This window comes from Tachypleus tridentatus, chromosome 10, assembly GCF_004210375.1.
Source record: "Tachypleus tridentatus isolate NWPU-2018 chromosome 10, ASM421037v1, whole genome shotgun sequence".
In the NCBI taxonomy this organism is placed as follows: Eukaryota; Metazoa; Arthropoda; class Merostomata; order Xiphosura; family Limulidae; genus Tachypleus; species Tachypleus tridentatus.
The window spans coordinates 181,924,754-181,948,807 of NC_134834.1; the positions used below are offsets into that span (position 1 = coordinate 181,924,754).

Genomic DNA, 24,054 nt, shown 5'->3' on the forward strand with positions numbered 1-24,054 from the left:
CCTTGTTGCGACGAGCTCGCAGCTGAGGTGAAACAAAAGAGCGTATTTGATGGTAGCAAACATACTAAAAAATTGGCAAAAACCATCACACACAAAGACAGATATGACAAAACCAATTATACCAGAATATCAAAGTTAAAATCCAGACATGTCACTAATTTCCGATCAACGATACGATTATTAGTTCCTTTCGTATGAAATGACCGATTGTATAGGTAAAAATTAAAACGCTATATTTGTACCAAATATCAATTTTATTAATTAAAATATGATCCGTTTGCTGCAATGGTTTTCTCCCAACGGGATACTAATACAATTATCTCGTCTCTAAAAACTCCGTTGTTTTGGAGACAATAAACTCTTCAAAGGTTTTGACACGTCTCCTGATTCCTAAATGTTTTGTTTTGGAAAAACAGCTCCAAGTGCCGAAAAAAAGTGATAATCAGTTGGAGATAGATCAGGTGAGTATAGTGGATACTCCAAAATTTCATGTTTCAATTCTCTCGACTTTAAAATGGCGATTTGTGAGGAATGGGGTCTGGCGTTATCTTGCATCAGAACAGGTCCATGCCTGTTCACCAATGATGGCTGTTTGGTAATTAATTTTCGATGCATTTTATCAACTATTTACGGCAGTAAAATTGTGCAGTAGTTGTTTCACCTGGTTGGAGAAAGAAATAACGGATAATTCCCTCTGTAGACCATCATACTGTCGCCATAACGTTTTTTCTGGTGCAAAAGCGGTTTCAGCGCATGACTTGGAAATTTACCTGTATCTAACCATTCTCCTGATCTCTTCCGGTTGTCGTATAGGATCGATTCGATTCAAGAAAAACTCCCTCTTGTTCCTAACCAGTTTCTGCCCTTCCGTCAATTCGCGCCGTACCTATTTGTCTACTTTGTTAACCTTTCCTATTGTAGCTAGATGACAAGACACAACTTTAATGGAAACTTCTAGGCCTGCTGCAAGTGCCCGAACTGTTGTTTGTGGGTTAGTTTCCACAACAGGGAATTCATTATTGAGGTTCGTGTCACCAGAATAAAACGTTCTGCGACCAATGCCAAATAGTCCGTCGAGAAGTAGTCCTTTGTCCAAACGCTAAATTGGTGTTTTTAGCGGCCTTGGCTGCATTTTTTCCTCAATTTGAATTCATACAAAAAGTAATCTCAATTCTTTTGAAGAGTTCATCTTGTACAGGTTTTAAAGGAACACAAAAACAATTATAATACAACTTGACATGACAGACAAATGAAAAGTACAACACTCTCATCAATACTGAATATCATACAGTCATATTACTGTATCTAACTTACCCCAATCACAGTCACTCTTCAACAAAGCGAAAGTCGGCCATTTCATACGAAACGACCTAATATTAATCATAAAAGAGACGTTTAATACAAGTTATTTTTCCGCGCCTTTTGGCAGTAAACTAATTCCATCCGTTTTATCGTAAACGCTTCTAGATTTTACAAAATCTATTTGCATTTTAAAATTTAACTTCCGAGAGCATAAGTAAAGAAAAATAAATTTTCTCAATTTCATTTCCGATTTATTTTACTGGCAGTCATTTCACAAACTACAATAACGTGTAAAATACTAATTCAGCAACGCTCCTACAGTTCATATTTTTACATGTTGTAATCAATGCTTCAGATTCCACCCCCTTTTCAACGAGATTTTCTTAAAATTGTACCTAATAAAATAATTACATTTTTTCGATTAATTTTATAAGAATTTCGCGCAAAGCTACTCGAGGGCTTTCTGCGCTAGCCGTCCCTAATTTAGCAGTGTAAGACGAGAGGGAAGGCAGCTAGTCATCACCACCCACAACCAATTCTTGGGCTACTCTTTTACCAACTAATAGTAGGATTGACCATCACTTTATAACGTCCCCACGGCTGAAAAGGCGAGCATGATTGCGAACCCGCGACCCTCAGATTACGAGTCGCATGCCTTAACCCACCTGGTCATGCCGGGCTTTTCGATTCATATGTGATTATACTATAATCTCAGTAACAAAAATGACACCATTAAGGTGTTATTTAACACCATACTGACGAAAAATTCAACATTTATTTTCTTGACCATAGCAAAAAGAAAAATATGTATCATTGTTAAACGAGTCTTATTCATTTGTTTATGTTGATGTGTTACGAAATAATTAATTTTTAATCAATTGATTTTGTTTGTTTGTTACTAAATACAAAAAGTTATCTGTGCTCTGGCCACTCGGGAATCCAAACACAATTTTCAGCTTTATAAGCCGTTTAAATTACTGTTGAACCACCAGGGGACTAATTAATTGATAATACTTATTACAATTTAAATCCACTACTCTCCATCAATCCCATATAACCAATGCATAAAGAAATAAAAGTACAGGATAGCTGGACACGATATTAAAAAGCAATCCAGACAGGTGTACTGGAGACAATTAAGTGAAGCAGACATATCATAATCTTGAATTATGTACGGACAGAAGGCTTGGTTTGTTTTGAAATTCGCGCAAAGCTACTCGAGGGCTATCTGCGCTAGCCGTCCATAATTTAACAGTGTAAGACTAGAGGGAAGGCAGCTAATGATCACCACCCACCGCCAACTCTTGGGCTACGCTTATCAACGAATAGTGGGATTGGCCGTAATGTCATAACGCCCCCACGGCTGAAAGGGCGAGCGTGTTTGGTGTGACGGAGATTCGAACCCGCGACCCTCGGATTAAGAGTCGAGTGCCTTAGCCACCTGGCCATATGTAATTTAGCTTTCCTATGTCGATTTTTCAATTAGAGGTTGCCTCTCGTTAGTATTGCGGTAAGTCTACGGATTTAAAACGCTAAAATGAGGGGTTCGATTCCTTTCGGTGAGCTCAGCGGATAGCCCGATGTGACGTTGCTATAAGAAAACACACAAACACACACAATTTGAAGTTAATGCGGGAAAATAAATATAATAATGCATGCTGATGAAATTTAAAAGTTTGAGGTTTAAACAAACAAAGAGAAACTGACAGAAGAATATGAAAAACAAATTACCAACATCATCACATCCAAATTTAGTAATGATACAATTAAACTGTAAGGTGTGACAATACTTACTTTCTTCATGTGGAGGTAGTGGTGGCGGCGGCGACAGAATCTGAAAGAGAAAAGAAGTTGTGAAGAAAAAGGCTTAAAATAAAAATATGGATTTCTTTAAAATAATAACACAAGTTACATAAGGAAAAAACAGTTATATGTAACGGGAAATAATGATCTCATATTGTCTATGAGTGTTCTTGTAAGGTTACACAAGACCTTTATAACAACGAGTGCAAGTATTTCTAATGAAGACTAAATACACTCAAGTTCTTTACCCAATGAGAAATTCTCTCTCATTGCCCGAGTGTCATTGTAAGATTACAAAAGACATTGATAAAAACGAGAAGGTGTCTTTCTAATGAAGACCAAATACACTCAAATCCTCTACCTACTCTACGCAGAACGAAAAATAATTAAAACATGTTGTTGTTTTTCAGTACAATTAACATGAATACTTCTTTAAATAGTTGCGAACACGTGCAGTCTATCCTTAAATATGCCAACAGTGACTTTAGATAAATTACCTTCTTTGGTCTTACTGATTCGCTTTAAAATTCTCATGATTCATATACATATAGTTCTATAATAGTGATTGTTTAGGCTTTGATTTCACAGAAAAATAAAAAGTGGATTCTTTACTTTCAATCTAACCAAATCCACGAGAGAATGACGTTTCAGATTTTGCTTTAGAACAGCACACACAGAGATATATATAACGATTTTAATCTGAACATGTTATACATTTATTAAAAACAGATTGTACGTAGTCTCGTAGAAATTGCAAAATGTACACGAGGGTATTGTTATAGAAGGTTACAAAAAAGCCCATATTTTTGCTTTGAATAGGATGGGGGAATATAATTAACACGGCGTTAACAAAGAAATGTAGAAACAAACTTTGTGTTTACGTAACCTTTGTAATTGTACTTAAAGCAACTCTTTTATAGTTCTGTGTCGTTTGGCCCACGGTTTGGATATTAATTATTTCAAATTTATTATTTTTGTCACAAACATTCTAGGTACCGGTATGTTAAAATGTTTCAAAGCTCAACTACTGTCAGATAGTATCTTTCACTTACGAAACTCGTTTTCGTCGTGTATAGAATGACACATAACTAGAATGCTAACACAACGGAAGCAGGCCTATTTACGAAAAGTCTGTTAACATCCAGCCAAAAGTCGGCAACCACTTAGTAGCTACTAAAGGAGATAGAGCACAACTTTCTCGTACACACAGAGAAATATATTCTACCCAAATTGTAGTATATAGTGTTATGCTAACTATATAGACCTTTAGAAGTTGACTGGAACTGACTAGGAGCAAGGGAAAAGATTTGCAAGCGAAGTTTAAAAAAAATATAACAACCAAAAATTAGAATTTCGGCTTCCATAAAGTATGTATTTAATGTATAGTTTACAAGCTGTTCATAAAGCCACTAGAGACATCCTGAAAAGTCTCTAACTGTGTGCATTATGCTACACTGGCTTGGACAAATAACACTAGGGGCGCCACTATACAAGCTCTTCTGTTCTGTTTTCAGTAGTTGCAATGAGAGAAAAAGCAAAGAATATGTAAACTACACTACGTATACCACATCCGGCGTTGACAAAGCCTTTCGTCCAATACCAGGGCTCATCAGAATGGCCGGGGATACGACACTCAGTGGTGGTCGAGGTGAAATTTATATCCTCAATTTCATGAAGAACAAATTGCTATGGTGTGAACTACATTAAATACGTCACTTAACTTCATCCCATGAATCGCCAAAACCTCAGATATCGTGGTTGGCTTATGTTCACAGACACCCCCCCCCCATCTATCTGTCTCCCTCTGTCTTTTTTAGAAAGAAAAATATTACCAGTGGCATTGCCGGTGAAGTCAGGTAGGTGTAGTAGTCAACCATGAAGTATAAGGGTGTTGAGAGGTTTCTAACGAATTTGCTGACAGCTATAACTGCCACAGCCCACATGTCGATACATGCAGGAATATGGCCTGAATATTACATTCATTTTTACAGTTCAACTTTAGCAATATGATAGACTACCTTATAATGTATATCGTGTTATGCTTCCCAATGCTACCGACGGAAAAAGTGTTGCGTTCAAACCACGTGTTTAAAGTCTAATCTGCGAATGTTGCAGTCTGAAAAACGTAAAATGAAAAGTGACATATATATATCGATGGATATTAATGTTTTAAACTGTAGGTGTTCTCGACCAATGAGATACAAGATAACACAGTAACTATGTTGTTCAAATAAATTAAAATGTACCATCAGATGCTAACCGTCCTCATAACCTACTCAGAAATAATAAGATTATACATTAATCAACACAAACACGTGAGTAAACTACAAGGCAAACAGAAAGTCAGGCTGTGTGTAGGAGGTTTATCACTGACTCGATCAATAAACAAGTATCATCTTAAAGGATATACTTATCTGTACAGCCATGGAAAATTGTTTTGCCTGTATCAACAACTCCAGCCTAGGGGAAAACTTTCTTACAGATAACAATAACCATAGCTTAAGGCAATATCTTATGGTCAAAGAAAACCTCCTTAAAATCTAATAATAATCTATGGCTAAAAAAACTCTGCTTTAGCATAGCAATAACTTGAGGTTAAAATAGATATCTTGTGTGAACAGTTATCATAACCATGAGCAATATGTACACATTGTGAATAAAGAATTAGTGGCTAGTGACAAAAGAAACCACATTAAAAGTTTGGCAACACAAAGCTAAGAACACAGTAAAATACACAAGTAAAAATAATGCAGAAACTAAAGTCTACTTACAAAGGATTCTGTACAAGCATAACAGGATAGAATTATTACATTCCCAACTTCCTAAGAAACTTAACTCTGCACAAGGAATTTCATATTTTTCGTTGGGTTACCCAATCAGGAATACATGATCCATCCATATTCATTTAGTTATGACCAATGAAAGTCAACATATTATTTGGATTAAATTGTAAAATATAATTCGTGAGGAAATACAATTTTACATGAAGGAATGTAATCTTCCTGATAGCTTTCCCTGAAGTGAAAGTAATTTTATTTCATCATTTCTATCCCTGTCAGATATAAAAAAATGTTCAGTAAAGGTAGTATTATTAATTTATTTATATTGTGTTTATAATTCAGACATGTTGAGGTTATGGAGATTTCTAGAAAGCCTAAGTGATAGTCATATGAATAACAGCAACCAGAGAAGCAGAAACAGAGAAAAAGTAAAGTAACAGGAAAGAGAACATTGGTTTGTTAAAAGTTAAACGTAAAGTTCACCACTGTGCGAGTGAGAGACCTGACAGATGATGTACGTTAGAGTGAGATTAACAATTTTAAAAGAGATAAAGAAAATAAGTTTTCTAATCAAATGGTGTTCTAAAGTAATTGAACCCACCAATGCAACAAAAGGCAGACAAATATTGGAAGTATGAAAGCAGACAATTATTATAAGTACAGGACAACATAAGTGAACTATAAACAAATGTTATTGCAATAGAAAGAGAGAGGAAAGTAGATAGGATTTGTCAACTGAATTCTTAAGCAATTGAATTGGACTAAGTGGGCTTTTGATAAGAAAAGAACTGTATAGTGTTTAAGATACAACTATGGTCTCCATTATGTAAGACATTTTGTACATATGTTTAACATGTTTTGAATATATGTATTATTTTAAAAACAAGTCTAGTGCATGCTGTTCATTTATTTTTGAATTTATCACTAAGAAGTCACAGCCACCTACTGTAGAAGAATCCTTAGTCCAACACACTCATATACTGACATTACTATATACTATTAAAAAGTAATTTTTTTTTATCCTGTATAATATTTCAAACATATCTTACCTGTTATCCCCCTTAAAAAACATATAAATTCCATAACTAAGTAAAACGTGAAAGGCCACTAAACCACAAATAAATCTAGCTTGTAGTATGCAGTGTCAAATTCGTCTAATTTTCTAAACAGCAGCATATTTACTTTTTGATAGCCATTAAGAATAGGTAAAAAAAGAAATGTTTTGGAATTTGATTTTCAATTTTACCAACATAATGCAACAAGTGAGGGCTAAAATGAGAATAGTGGTAAGTAACAAAACAAGTAAAGCCCAAACAAAATGAAAGTGATATTTAATATTGCATGTGCCATGGTACCTTTGCATTGGTAGGAATAGACCACATGCTATAGCTTAAACCAGTGGAAGCAGTCCATGACCCCATTCATAACATTATACTTTTGAGTCTGATATTGTTGGTTACCTTTACTAATGACTACATGAAACATTAGAGTTACAATAAAACATATTATTTTAGATAACTCTTAGAAGATATTTGTAGTTATGGTAAATCTACTAAAGTTATGTGCTACCATCCATACTTTTGAAATACTGACCATAGGGAAGACAGCAAGTCAGAAGTCTTCTACCATCAAAACTTAGGTATTTATGTCTTTCTTTTAAAGAGCTGAGAATATTTTGTGATATCACATAGATTCGAACTTGTCTCATCAGTTCCAAAATCCAAAGCTAAGACATAGAGCCAACTTATGGCAAATTGTTTACAGAAGCATTCAATTATTTTCACACATTTGTTTTCATATCTAACAATTTTGTGAACTTTTCTCTAATTCCAATTTCTATAGTTTTTAAGCATTTCAATAATTGCAAGTTTTTCCTCTATTTTTTATTGTACTATGTGACTGATGTCTTATTTTTTACAATTTCAAAGATTTCCTGACTACTTTTTATTCCAATGTCCACTTTAACTAATTATATTTTCTTTTCAAATACTGTAATACCTAATATATCATTTCTTATTTGTCTTCTATTTCAACATTCACTGTTCTGGTAATTTTGATTCTATCAGACTTAAATGATAGTGTATTCCCTAAACAAAATATTTAATAATTGTTTTTGATGGATTTAGTCTGCTTATAGGTTTATTTATGTCTGTAAAATAAATTATCAACTTTTTTATTTCCCCCCCAAATGAATACTATAAGAATTTATTTTCATACTGATGTCAGTTTGTATGTAAATGGAAACTATATCATCTCTTTGTCTCACTCTGATATTAATTTGCACATCAATGATGACTATATCATCTCTCTGTCTCACTCTGATGTTAATTTGCACATCAATGATGACTATCATCTCTTTGTTTCACTATGATATTGCTTTGTCTCACTCTGATGTTAGTTCTGTATAGTAGTATTTCTATAAAAATACTGAAGTTATGTTAATTTTTTATTTCAACTGCTAGTTAATTTCCTTTTTGAAGCAAAAACAGTGAATTTTGAATGTACAATGTACAAATACACGTGTGTGTGTGTGTGTGTGTGTGTGTTTGGGTGTATTTTCATTCTTTTTCCACTAATTATGAAAAATCTCTATTTTTATCACAAGGACATTTCTGAATATTTTTAATTAGTTTGCACATTAATAAAATTGTTATTTTGTAGTTTGTATTACTTATAACCACTTACTGATAATTACAAACACTTAATAATTGTAAGCTGAAGATATTCTCAATAATTCTACTCAAATTCTCTACAATTAAGAATTTATAATCTCAGGGAATTATTTAACAAAAAATATATTTACCAGACTAATCAAACATAATATACATTAATCAGGTTACTTAAATACACATTAACTGCCTGTTTAAATTTATCACTCTTTTATGCAAAAAACAAACACAGAGTGCCTTTCATACACTGTGCTTAACAATGTAAAAAATGAAAATAATAATACATAAAACTACTGTTAAAATAAAAAACAACTACAATGTGTTCATCTTATTCAAATGAAGAAGTTTCTGTCATCAAAACAAATAGCATAATTTTAACCTTAAAATAGCAATAGTTATGGTATAACAACTTAGTGTCAACTCATAAGACCTGTAACTTGTTTATAGATTATTCGAATATTTTAAATAGTTTAAAAAATACAATTAAATGACTTAAGCTAGTTGAATCAGCTAAGACTGCCACATTTGCACTCTGCAATTGTCCTCCATGACTATGTACATATACTTTCAAAAACTGAATAGATCAGTAGTTTCTAGATCTCCTATTCACTTTTCAACACACATTTGATCAACAAATATGTACGTTTTTAATGTGGTTTCACAACTATTCTTAAAAAGGATGGTGGATTATACATTGAATTCCCAACAAAGTAGTTCTGCTTATTCATATCCATTATATCCAATCAATATCATTCATAAAATGGCTTAAATGTTGTTAAGTGAATTCATATGAAAACAGATCAGAATGAAAACATCTTTTCAGTGATAAAAACAAACACTAGGTAAACCATATCCAGGGTATTTCATTTAAACACCATAGGAAATCCTACTATATTAAAAATAAAAAAGCCTGTATTATTGCCCTCTATACATCCATTAAAGTATGAATTCTATATGACAACAATTAACAGAACTGTGGAAACAATATATTTATTACTGATACACTAGTAGGATAAACTATCACTCCCCTACACACATACAACTCACACTGCATTAAAATAACTACCATGAAATAATATACTAAGTTGATAGATGCACACACTTTTTTCGTCTATGTTAAGGACTCAGTGCTAATTCCGTATGAAGACACACCAACATTAAAAAGGAAAAATAGCGACACTATTGCTTAAGACGATCAGTTTATATTTAATAAGCTTAAATTAAAACGTAGCAGATATCATCTTGAACCAATACACCAATGAACAGTTTGGTTTAAAGTGTGGAATTCAAGTAAACAGTTACATTAATGATAAGTAGAAAACTGACAAATAACTTTACATTAAATATAACATGAGCTGGAAATCAATATGGAAAGAATAATTTCATGAATAGTTTATTTGTTGTATAGCATAAAGCTACATAAGAGGTTATCTCTCCACAACAGGGAATGAAACACTCAAATTTATGGCTAAACCAACAGGAGATTTCATAAACTGATAAACAAAAAAACAAATACGAAAACTATTTAAACGTGTACGTGTTTCCAGTTGTTACTTTTCTTTCGAAGGCTACAAATTGAAAAAAAACAAAAAACAATTAGTGGGCCTGTTTATCAAGGAATTTAAGACCTGTAAGGTACATTACTTTATATATATGTGTACTACCTATAAAGCTTTAATTCGCTAAGAATAAACAGACGATAGTGTAACACCCTAACTAGGCTTACGAGCAATAAAAGAGCAAATACGTGTAAGGATACTAGACACGCCCTTATAATTTCTGACCTTTTTATGTATATATGTGCAACATGTTAGGCATTAGTATTTGACCGTCCTATCATTTATGTTGAAACACAATACAAACGTTATTACACGAATTCTGTATATTAATAAGAACTCCATGCAAACCGTCCTCACTTCTATGATTAGACACGTTAGAATTTAGGTGTATGCGTGTTGTAGCGGGGGGAAAGGTAATAATGGCAACTGCAGTATTACACGCCAGGTTTTCTTGTCTATATCTCCTCCAGCAATATAAAACTGAATAAATTTCGATAACAGCAAATATTTTAATGAAAATGTGTCAGTCGAATACCACTTTGAGGCAGGATATGAATGATATGGAAAGAATAATCTAAAGTTATTCTTCAACTTGTTTATTCTATTTAATTAACCAAAATGGACTTGGGTTGAATCAGGTGAATTTACCCGGAAAGTACTGTACTTTAGTATATGTACTTCTTTGTATAAGAAATATCTTCTCGCATTAATTTATAAACGTGGCCCTAATAAAACTTCGAATGCTGTAACGAGCGCTATACGGTATTTTGTAGGCCTAATAAAATGAAAGTGTTTTGATTAATAAACTTAAAGTTTGTTTGTCCAATGCCTCAACTGCTTCGCCAGTTATGTTACTAAAGTGAGACTATTTTCGGGACAACACTCATTAGTGTTCAATATACAGCGGCCTGTCGTTCTTTCGCTATTATAGAAGTTTTCATATAGCATTACATGATCCGTTCACGGAGAACGTGCGTGCCTTACAAGATGTCCAGTAAAGTTCAATCTGCACGAACACAGGAAGTTTGTTAGCCTGAGTGACCAATGGAGTTAACCAGTCAATATTAAATAAAAGTAAATGACTTTTAATTGGAAATACTAATCATTACATATTTTAACAGATATTTCCCGATTTCATCGTATTTTAAAATCCGTCACTAACGTTTCGTTAGAATATACATTTCGAAAGCTATATTTTATTTCAAAATGGAAGAAATTCATTTACAGAGCTAAAACTAGTAATGCTCATAAATATAAAACATTATAGCTGCTACGTAAATTGTATAGATGGCGACACATGCAAAAAGGTAATAAATCCAACTTTCAGTGCACTGAGACAATCTTCGAAGTATTGATTACAATACGCTATTTGATTGTTTTCTTTTAAATTTTAGGTGTCGCCACCGTCAAACCATATCCTAAATTTTTTTTTTTTTTTAAAAAAAGACAAAGAATCAATACTAAAGAAAATGAACACGGCATTCTGGCACTTTGTTCTTATATTTGCTAGTAACTGTTACAAGTATAAATAACAGAACGTTTTCTAATTCTATGTAGTGAAATAAAAAGGATAAGAGATACGCATGTCAGCATTGTAGATAACACTGAGCGACAAGAAAAATGGTTCTACAAATATACTGAAGGAGAAACTTCATGGATATGTTGAGTAAAAAGTTATGGTGCAAGTTTCAACACAGAGTAAGCACTACTTCAGTAGTGCTTCGTCTAATTAAACGAATTTTCTGCAAAAGGAGTTATATCCATTGATAAACACTGGTTTATGATATGTCATATATAATAAGGAGCTAAATCCATTGATAGACTGGTTTGTCAGTAATACTGTAAGGCGTTAATTCTAGTGATAAACACTTGTATTATGGATACCGTGTGTGTGTAAATAGATCCAGTGATAAACAATGCTCCATGTTTAACAATACCACACAAAGCAGATCCAGTAATGAACAATGCTCCATTTTATCAATGCCACAAAAAGTAGATCCAGTAATGAAAAATGCTCCATATTTAACAATACCACAAAAAGTATATCCAGTGATAAACACCAAACTCTGTTGTGATTACCGTACATATGAGGAGTTAACACTAGTTATAGAAACTGTTCTAGACTATGAACACCGTAAACTTCGTTAATTCATACTGAGTAGACAAACCGACTGGAACCAGTTACACTAAACAATCATAGAGTTTGGTGTGCTTCAAAATAATTTAAACACCTTGCCAGCTACATTTTTATTGTTTTCAGTTGTTTGGAATTCGAAATACAGTTCAGTTTTCTACGATATTAAAATTAACTGAAAAAGTGTGTGTGTGATGTTGCTAACACTAAACCTACATAAATCACACGTTGCAAGAAACATAACCATGAAAGTTTAGCTATTCGATAATTCACACATAGTAGTACATGTTTGTTAACTTACTGGTTCACGAAGTGGGGAGAAACCTAAAACATGCTCTTCCTTCGGTGGCGTTGCTATGGTAGTGAGAGGAGGTGGCACCACCTGCTTCATTTCCTATAAATAGAATCAGACTTATTTCAGTAAAAAGAAAAATGGAGAATAGACATCTTGTGACCAGAATTAGAATCCATCGATCGAATTGCAGCGAGACATTTATAAGAGTCTTATTTTCCTATTCAACACGGCTTTATATAAATAGATGGCGTGTTAAAATATTTTCGACAAGTATCATAATAACCAATACTAATATAAAGATTAAATAAGGTTTTCGGCATTGTTATCTTGTACTATGTGAAAGTTAATAGTCAAGCACGTTAATAATTTCACTTGAATTTACAATTTTTGGTTTCTCATTCTGCCATGACGATTTTATAATTTCTTCAACAAATTCTGATAATATATGTTCGCATTTATTAAAGTAACACAACCGGGAATGCTTGGTTAAATAAACAAAAATGTTAAGGTTTTGGTAATTTAACCTCCTAATGTCCTAAGTTTAATGTCGTACACAAACTCATTCTGCAACAAGAACGAAACATTAGCTTCCCTTTTTGTTTGTCTCCAAGTTTAAATGGCTTAAGCGAAATCCAGTTCGTAGAACAGATTACAGAATAAAATAAAATAAAAACTGTTCAGGAATATCAGACTAGTTGTATAACGATCAGATTTTTACAACAGAAATAAGAAACTTCCAATTACCTGTAGATTATGCTACTGGCTACAGAATCAGTAGTAACGTGCCACACAAAAAACAAACATTTTGTAACCACATCATTGCTGAGATTCCATTCTTTCTTCTACACACAAAATTTGTAACTTCACTCAATAGTTTTGATTATTTCTTCACATTTGAAGTGGAATAAGGTAAAAACAAAATTGCTCAATATGATATAGTATGTAGTTTAGTTTGGTTCGTTTTGAATTTCGCGCAAAGCTACACGAGGGTTATCTGCGCTCGCCGCCCTTAATTTAACAACGGCAGCTAATCATCATCACCCACCGCCAAGTCTTGAGCTACTCTTTTATCAAGGATTGACTATACCACAATTATTATGGTACCACAGATGAAAGAGCGAGCATGTATGGTGTGACGGGGATTCGAACCCGCGACCCTCGGATTACGAGTTGAGTGCCTTAACCATCTGGCCACGACGGACACGCTAGTAGAGAGCTGTAAAAAACATATCGATGATTTGACTATTAAACGATTTCCTAGAGAAGTTCGTGATACTAACATTCCCCCCCCCCAAGTTGAGGTTTCTCTTCAATATAAACGTGTTATTATTCACGACGTGGGGGCGCCTTTGAATATTTTGTTTGTTTGTTTTTAATTTCGCGCAAATCTACTCGAGGACTGCCTGTGCAAGCCGTCCCTAATTTAGTGGTTTAAAGCTATAGGGAAGGCAGCTAGTGGTTAACACCCTCCACCAATGCTTGGGGCACTCTTTTACCAATGAATAGTGGGATTGACCGTCACATAATAATAATACCCGTACGGACGAAAGAGCAAGCATGTTTGGTGTGATGAGTATTCGAACCTGCGACCATCAGATAACGAGTCGAGCGCCTCAACCACCTGGCCATGTTAAGCCTATTAACCTTCATAACAAGAGTGAAAATAAGTCGGTTGGCAATAACATCCACACTTCGATAACTTCATGTATTTTTTATGAGATGCTTCTGTCATTACGTAAAACTTTCACTCTACTGACTGTTCTGATATATAAAATATCCTATGAACAGGCGCGTGGTATCGACACACTCTTGGAATGAATAAAAATGCACAAAATATAATAATTTTGAGCACAAATTAATACATTTATGAAACATTACATGGATAACAGTCACGTGACTCCAGTGATATGGTTTTGGTATGCTTCGTACGAGACTATTAAAAACCATTTCTAAGTAAGAAGATGGTAGAATTTAACTTTTCTATATGATCATGCGCATGTTCCTGTAACTTTAAATGCTGAATGCAAATTGTTGATATCCGAGTGTATTTATATAATAATCCTGAACAAAATAACACAACTGCTCGTAACCTTTGATGAGTACTATATTTTCCACAAATGTACTTCTAACCTATCTATATGAAATGCGATGGCAATAATTAACGTCGCTATGTAAGACATATATACATGTATATTTTAATGAAATCAAATAAATGCATTTGAATAAAGTTAAATAAATAAACAAAATCATGAGGAACGGCTGCGTTACAAACAGTAAATCCTAACCTCTGATTAATTATATTATAACCATAATGTTTAAGCCAAAACAAAACACATTAAAATAAAAAAAAATAAACAAAATACGCTGCATTTAAAAAAATATCCTAGGGTACAATCTACAACGTAGGATTATAAAATCTATCTTAGGTTGAGACTGATAGACGATGTATCCTCACCGTAATGTGGGTCGCAGTCACCTCCAAAATCCAGGATACACATTTTACAATCCCACGTTGTAACTTTTACTCAAGGATTTTTTTTTCTAAAGCAGTGTATTTTGTTTAATTTTAATGTGTTCTGTTTTGGCTTAAAAACTATGGTTATAATATATGTACAGATATACATTTAATGCTAACTCATAAGCATCAGAATCTAATGTCGCTACACTGTTTTTCCACTGAAGTAATGCGACTTGTCAGATGGTTTTTTTTTTTTCAGTTATTTCATCAATAAATTAGCACATGCACAAACAACTACGTACTGAACGTTGTGGGGTGGGGGGAAGAGATTGGAGGTTTAAAGAAAATATCAAAGTATTCCATATATCGAGTTCTCATTGAGAGGAGGAAGACGTCCAGTAACGAGCAGGAATGTGCTAGTCATTTTTTTAAATTAATTTGAAACACATATTGAGGAATTAGCATTTGGTCGGTGAGAACAACGACTGGAAAATAACGAAAACATCAGACACCACATACACACACACACACACACACATTCTTGTGGTTAAGCTGGTGTTATTTAGCTATATAATTATCACACCACCTTGTTAGATACAGGTAAAACATAGTAGATTATTTAAAGAGGAAACAAAAACACATTCAGTGTTGAGTCAGCACTGGTGAATTGAAATCGACCAAGTTTACGGGACCACAAGGGCCTACTGACCCATTTTAATGCCTTATGCCAGTACCATGTTTGCCTCAACAAGAACCTCTCGTGCGACCAAAGAGAATAAAGGTTTCTGTAAATGAGCTTCTTGAGATTAAACTTGATAAAAGGCACCACATAAATAATTAGAACAAAATATGACGTAATTAACTTTGCATTTACAAACATTCAATGTGTGTGTGTGTGTGTGTGTGTGTGTGTGTGTATACAGAGCCACAATCAACACTTAAAATATCTATCTCCTGTAAGCTAGGTCCAACAGCAAATGTTCGAATTCTATTTTCTATGCTTCAAAATATGACGTACTAATCTCAGCGTGAACACATTGGATAAAAGAAATGATAAAATTGGCAGCTAAGCCGGTATAGTGACAATTGTCACATAACAAATTCTTAAAGTAAGTCACGGTTTCTTTTAACTTTTATTAATTACAAGCGTGACTTAGCAGTAGGAGCAAATGCAATATGACTGAAAAGGGCTAATGTTGTTGTTTTAGCTTGAGGCTACACAACAGGCTAGCTGCGACCTGTTCACCGCGGAGAACCAAACCACCTCTCTCTCGGGACTTGTGTGATCTTGTGTACCCTGGAGGATCTGTTTGTTTTGAATTTCGTGCAAAGCTACTCGAGGACTATCTGCGCTAGCCGTCCCTAATTTAGCAGTGTAAGACTAGAGGGAAGGCAGCTAGTCATCACCACCCACCGCCAACTCTTGGGCTACTCTTTTCACCAACGAATAGTGGGATTGACCGTCACATTATAACGCCCCCACGTCTGAAAGGGAGAGTATCTTTGGTGCGACAGGGATTCGAACCCGCGACCCTCAAATTACGAGTCGAACGCCTTAACCCACCTGGCCATGCCGGGCCTCCCTGGAGGGTCAGGTACGCTTTGACCTCTTCCTCCTTCCTTTACTTTCATGGTCATGCAGTGTAGGTTGGTATGGCTACTGCTTTAGGGTCAGAGTGGTCTGAGTTTACTCGACCTTTTTCAAGGCAATGTCCAAGTACTAGTTTCGTACATTTATCGATATTATTTGTCCTATCAGTAGGAAGTCCAGTTTGATAGTGGCCTCTTTTTTTTGGGAACCAAACCATGAACCTCAGCGTTTCGAGTTGTAAACTTACCGCTAACAAACCGGAGGACAAATTGAAAAGAAAATGGCATCGAATGTTCGCAGGTTCTTCTCAAGTGCCTCCACTTCCATACTTTCTGTATATATTACATGCACCTAAAGTAATAATGATAGCTACTACACGAATGATACAAAAACGTTCGTCAAATTTCTCAATTGCTAGGTTCAGTTTATCTCATAGCCTACCCATTTTAAAAACGCTTTTCAAAATTTATATTAAAACAAGAGGCACGATTTAATTTCTGACTAAAATTTACCATGTTATTACATGTTATTTTGCTGAAATGAAACCACCAACGCCTTTTCCAAACGTTTTAAATTTAACATTTTACAACGTTAATAAAACTGTGTCGATGACTGGTCGTTCATAAAAAACAAACATAACCGTAAAACAAATACTTAATTAGAGTGGTACTATAATATAAAGGCTTAACTCTTATCACAGCTGGCTCAATCCTTGGGGAAACTTGATATAAATACTAGCTTTGTCGTAGCTTAATCTCGAGAGGACTTTGAAAGTAGGACTAACATTAAATAAGTGCTTAGGTCTTCAGATAATTTTACCTGTTAACAGCCCAGTCGTTTAACTCGCTCAGAAAGGGTCAATAACGGTAGAGGTACCACAAAAACATCATGTGAAAATTAGACTTTGTGCCTGACGTTTATACAAAGGAAAATTCGTCCTTCCAAAATAGAGGCTGACCGAAGTCTTAATTCGTTAAAGGTCACTTGTTGTGATAAAATGGGTTAATCGTCAGTAACTAAGAACACACATACTCTAATGGGGAAAAAAAAAACAACTTTATGGTGCAATAGGTTAAACAGCGTATTGTAGTTTTCTATTAGATTCTGACTTCTAAAATACCTTTAATATTCTCAAGTTTTGTATTATATATCATTATTTGTTTTCATTTTGTCAAGAGAAGTACGTCACCTCTAACATAACACTAGAACTCTACACAGTACGGATTGGAAGGTTTGAACATCTGAACGATTGAGATGAGTCCAAATGTGCTGAGAATAAAATCCACAACTAAACATCTTCCCTCCTTGGGAACCAAACAACCTTTATTTCCTGAGTACTTGTATCACTGTTGCTAATAGGCCTGTTTCATCGGAGTTCATTATTTTAATATTAGCACTATAAATAACGTAAACTTTCTTTTGTTGCTATTGTTCTTTGAAATTGAAACTAAGAGTAACCATTAAATTACACTCAAGCCTATGTAACAAATTTACTGTTGTACGTCTATTTTAGTCCCTACGCTTGTTTCTTCATGGTTTTATTTTTTGCATGTGACGTATATTATTGACTGTGTATTGCGCAATTCCCGCCTGTTCTTGAAATTTGTAGAACGTTCTTGTACGTCAGAACCAAAAATGTACTAGACGTGTGCATATAATACGAGCGATCGTCAGTACTGTTGCAAGTAAACTTTGATGAATGTTCTAAAGTCTCGCGTGATTAATATATAAAAATACAACGCGTCGAGAGACGAGAGATTATTGTTGGAAAAAAACATAAATTTAATACATATTAACATTTAATTAACAACTAAACTCAAATTAAAATTCCGGTAATTTGAAATAGTAATACGTAACACCACGGAAATGCTACTTGAAAAAAAAAAAAAGCATGAAAAAACCTGCTGCTGTTCATGGTTGATTCAAAAACATATTTTAAGTTTTACAAACTGATTGATTCTTAACAATGGAAACTATTTGAAACAAAACTCTTCACTAGAAGTTAAACAATTTATTGTTTGAGAGGATGGAATAAATCAGCCACGGAGAGTTATGATTCTAAAAATCTGACTATCGGCAAAAGGCCAAAGTTATAAAAAAATCTGAAAAATGTAACTTATGCGTCTCTTAACTAATTAATAGAAACTTTGCACCTTTGTACAATGTAATATATTTTAAAAGGTCGAGAAATAAAATATAAATTGTATTTAAGTTGTGAGAAACTAGCAAGATTTACAAGCTCCATAACTTCGTAAAACAGCATTAAGGTTCATCGCAATTTTCATTTTACAAATTAAAATTCTATTAACATTTACTAGTCGATTTCCCATGGCGCCAGTGCATTAGATTCGCGCACGACGTATTCATGACGTCAAATCTTCACCCCAAAATGGAGAAAATAAAGTTCTCCGTGACGGGAAACGAAGGCGAAACGGAAAAATTGTGACCCTTATTGTACATCTACATGTACACAGAATAAGCATTTCTAAACGTTGGGGGTTGCACATCGCGTAATAAAATTGTTTTTCCAGTGTCATATAAGCACGAGTTCCATTACAGTATTATGATGATGCAAGGATATTTGTCACAAGATAACACCTGAGATACCGTTATTCTGTTATGAATGTTACAAGGAGAAGCTGTATACTGAGTAATCTTAACCGTTTCCTATTTCACTAACAATTATTAAAGTTGTTCACGTTGAAAAACCTTATCGTGTAGGAACTTATTTGCTTTAAAGTTTGTGAAGAAGTTTATTAATTCACCAACAAAGTGTGACCCAGAAGGCTTTGTTTATTTATTTCTTTACGATATTCGTGAAAAGCTACAAAAGGTCTGAGCTAACTGCCCCAAATGCTGAAATGACGAAACTAAAAGGGAAGGAAGCTATTAAACAACACCCACCGTCAACTCTAGTTTTTTGTTGTTTTTATTTCTTATTATGCACAAAACAACACAAAGGGCTATCTGTGCTCTGCCCACTGTGCCACTGAGGGGGGACGTCAACTCTAGAGCTACTCTAATTTAACAGTAAGGAGATTGATTTTGTGGCGACGGAACGTGAACCATGGACCCTCTAGCTCAAAATCCGGCAAGCTAATTAAAAAGCCATGTATAGCTCGTTTCGAAAGACAACCCAATACAGTTAATGCATCTGCAAGTTAAATTTTCGATCAAATTTAACTATTTCAGTTAATCTTCAGCAGATAGTAGCCAGAATATCTGGTTGCCAGGATGAAACTTTTCACGAAAATACACCAGGAAACCTGACGTCAACATATACTAGAATTGAGGAACTGATAAGACAAATATCAGCATCTCAAGGACGGTTCATCTTGATATTTTTAAATATTTATGATCGGGTATGACACGTGTTTGAACTTTGTATCAAAATCTTCGTTTTGAGGGACAAAGATATGGTATTTTGGATGATTATATTACAAAGGGTATATAGAGTACTATGTTTTTCACCCAAGTGATTATGGGTAAAACTTGATGGTTATATTTCAAGGAACATGATATTTGGTAATAGGATCATACTAAATGCAACAGAATATTAACACGTGTTAAACGGTACGTAATGCTTTAAAAATTGTCAGAAAATACACAGTGTTACATTATCAATAATAATATAAAAGGTGACATTCAGAATTTATTCGTTTTACAAAAGCATACGATAGTTAGAGACACGAAACTCACAATATGGACATACAAGTTACCACACTCGAAAGACGTAATCTTTCACTACGCATTCTTTAACGTTTACAGAAAAAGAACCCAGTAACGTTAGTGAAACACCTGGCTTAACGTCTTGGAAGCTTATCTTGTATAAATTATATCGATTCCGGACAAATCGGGAGAAATGAAATGTGAATTTTTAGGGCACAGGATACAGGAAAACATCTATCACTTTCGTACAAGCACGTGATCTCGAAGTCATACAGTTTTAGTAACGAACACGTTGCCTCGCGGTTTCATGACGCGTTGAAAGTAGAAGAAATGTAAAACTTATGAATAAATAATTGATGTAGTCACATAGTATTACGACGTTTCAGTGTGGAATAAAATTGAGGAAAAAAACCTCAGGAAATGATCTAATGCACATTACTTCATAATTGGTTCATTACGTTAACCGAAAGAAACTTCCCTTAATATATAATTTTGTAAATAATGTTTTTTTAAATATTTGCAATTTCTGTACAGTTTTCCTTTATGTTCAGGAAATTTTTGTGTGTGTGTCATGGCATGAGCACCCACAGAACAGTTGCGTAGTTAGGGTTTTCAGTACTTGGGACAAAGTCAGAGGGCCTGGCATGGCCGAGCGCGTAAGGCGTGCGACTCGTAATCCGAGGGTCGCGGGTTCGCGCCCGCGTCGCGCTAAACATGCTCGCCCTCCCAGCCGTGAGGGTGTATAATGTGACGGTCAATCCCACTATTCGTTGGTAAAAGAGTAGCCCAAGAGTTGGCGGTGGGTGGTGATGACTAGCTGCCTTCCCTCTAGTCTTACACTGCTAAATTAGGGACAGCTAGCACAGATAGCCCTCGAGTAGCTTTGTGCGAAATTCAAAAACAAACAGACAAAGTCAGTTTTCGCGCCCCCTCGTGACATAATGTAAGCCATAATTCCTAATTATGTAACATAAATTTGGTTCCCCCCAACCCCGATACTGCGCCCGGGGACAGATGTACCCCCTTAACCCCCCTGGCTACGCCACTGCCACAATTATTTTCGGAGTGAGAGGGGGGGACATATATGTATTATGTTGTTAGAAAAATAATGGCGGAAAGCACTCTAAAATTTTAGTTATTTTTAGGGATAAGTAGTCTGTCTTTTTTACGAATTCATGTATATCATCGAAAAAGTAATGTTTTATTCTATTCGTTAGTGTTTTCAAACTTGGTCATGATACATCGCAAACAGATCACAATATTAACCAAGCATGGGGTGAAAAAAAAACACTTCCAAAAGTACAGTACAGTGGAACCCCTCTAAAGCAGACACCTTCGAGACTGAGACAAACTGGCCCGATTAGAGGGATTCCACTGTACATAATTAGGGATTATGTAAATATAAAAAGGGGCTGCGGTTAATGACCGCCTTCAAGGGGTGACGGAATCTGAATGGGTTCCACTGTATAGCGTTTGTTCCAAACGTTTCGTTATGGAGATGCGAGTCTTGAAGATAAAGAAAGCAGATGACGTCCGTCTGCTACAATGACAGCAACATTGGAAAGAAACCAGTACCAAACTGGTCGAGAAATAGTACAAGAATTGGTTGTTGGGATTTTCACAATTTCTGACCATTTCAAGCGAATTGAAAAAGTGAGAAACATCTACAAGTGGGTTCCACACTAATTCAGTGAGAATCAGAAAAATCGCCGTTTTGGACTGTGCTCTATGCTAATTTTGCGCAACAGAATTGACCCATTTCTTTATCGAATTGTCATATGCGACGAAAAACGGGCCCTTTACAACAAGAAAAAGCGATCTGCGCAATGGCTCAACTGTGGAAAGGCTCCAAAACATTATAACGCCCACACAGCTGAAAGGGCGAGCATGTTTGGTGCGACGGAGATTCGAACCCGCGACCCTCAGACTACGAGTCGAACGCCTTAACCCACCTGTCCATGCCGGGCCTCTTCTAGATACATCTGACGCTCTTATTTACAATAGTGATTGGGCAGCAGCGTATCACAATGTGTACGTTGCTATCCGAGTGCTACTTACAGATCCAATGACTACTAAATCGGCTGGATAAAGTTTTGCGAAGTTGAAATTAATTAAATCTTCCACATGACAGGAGCACCTATTAAATCTTCCACATGGCAGGAGCACCTTGCAAAATTGTCCACACCCTCCATACAAAAAAGGGGTGTTGCAAGAAGGTGGGTCTTTCAGGAGTTGTTAGACAATTTGAAGAAGTGAAAAGCAAACTGTCAGGTGCACTCGAAATAAAAACAGTTCAAAAATTGCCGCTCGCCATAGAATTTATACGCTGCCCATTTCAACAGTTACAACGGCAATGGGGCAGAACCACGCTTAGTTATGGAGAAATTTTGAACCAATACTAGGACTAAAGAAAATGTCAATCAGAATACTTTATACTTAAAGTATCATGCACCAGTGAGTGTCAGAACCAACTCCAAGAGTGTGAGGACTGAGAGACGAGCATTAATAAATTAGAATCTGCTATGTCATAATTCATACACAACACCAAGACATCTAATAACAGTTTGGTTTAATTTTCATCAAAGTTAAAAGGCGTACATTTCACGTGGGTTGAGAATGGTCCAACAGTCAGCTTGGTGAACTCTGAATACGCGGATTCAAAATTCGCGTCTCGTCTAATGCAAGAAAATAAATTTTGGGATTTGAGTGAAAATCACATCCCGTTATTCGGTCTGACAAGAAACAGATGCATGTTGCTAAGATACAGTTTCTCGCCTCAAAAATCTGAGCTGCTACAACAGACAGCCCTCGAAATATTTTGTGCGAAAAATCGAAATTTATACATTAAAAAAATAAAGACATTTCATGCCTTAGTCATAATAAAAACAAAAATATAATATATAAAATAACAAACACGAAGAAATTTGTTTTGTTGAATGAAAATAATAATATGATATTAACTGTGCTACGTCACTAGGATGACGTCAAAAGTTCCTACATTTTCTGGCCATCAACCGTGAGGTAACGTGACTAACGTCCTCACGATAGGGAAACGCCGGCTACTGAATAAGAGTTTGCGTGCAGTCATTTGTAGCGTTAAAACACTCTGTGGTTCACAAAAAAATATGGTAAAGGTTTGGGCAGCAACACAGCTTACACTGTCACTGTCTATACAGTACAGTTCTGGTTTCAAACATTCATGTTCAGTCTTGTACTGAAATAAAAACTAGTTTGGTTATTTAAAAAAAAATTCTACTGACGATTTATGATTTAATTTTGATTTAAACTTAATACACCAAACATAGCTTTTATTGTATATACAACTTATGGCCAAGATTTTGTAACTAGCTTTTTGTTGCTGTTTTTTAAAGAAAACAGAATTCCCAGAATTTTGTACACGAACTAATGACTATCACTCAGTGGTATAGAAACAGCAGCAAACAGTAAAATATGATAACAAGGCTTAAAATCAAATTAACCATGTGGAACAACCATGAGAGAGAATGGTACAGGAACTCTCCAAACAATAATAACTGGAGTAGATGTATCTCCACAAACGTCTTTAGCACAATTTAATGCTAATAACTTATAGTGTAATTAAACTTATACAAAACAACTGTCAAAAACCTCCTTGGGTGTTAATCTACATTCATTTGACTGTTGTTTGTAATAACTGTGAAAACGAGAGATGACACTGTAAGTTAAACTGTCGTCAGTAGTCAACGCATGTTTATGTGTGTCGTTGACATACTTGACCAAATTTTTGGCTTGCATTGCCTTGTGAACTAAAATAG

At 34.9% G+C, this 24,054-nt stretch overlaps 1 protein-coding gene across 3 annotated transcripts in view; it reads right to left on the reverse strand.

Annotated features, from left to right (window-relative positions):
- The window catches only part of LOC143231067 (uncharacterized), a 180,775-nt gene that overhangs the window by 106,685 nt on the left and 50,036 nt on the right, over positions 1-24,054 (reverse strand). For all 3 annotated transcript variants that reach the window (XM_076465593.1, XM_076465594.1, XM_076465595.1), the window contains 2 exons: positions 12,549-12,641; positions 3,097-3,136 (listed from right to left, as the gene is read on the reverse strand). In XM_076465593.1, coding sequence (XP_076321708.1) covers positions 3,097-3,136; positions 12,549-12,641 — 133 coding nt within the window. The remainder of the gene's footprint in view (positions 1-3,096; positions 3,137-12,548; positions 12,642-24,054) is intronic.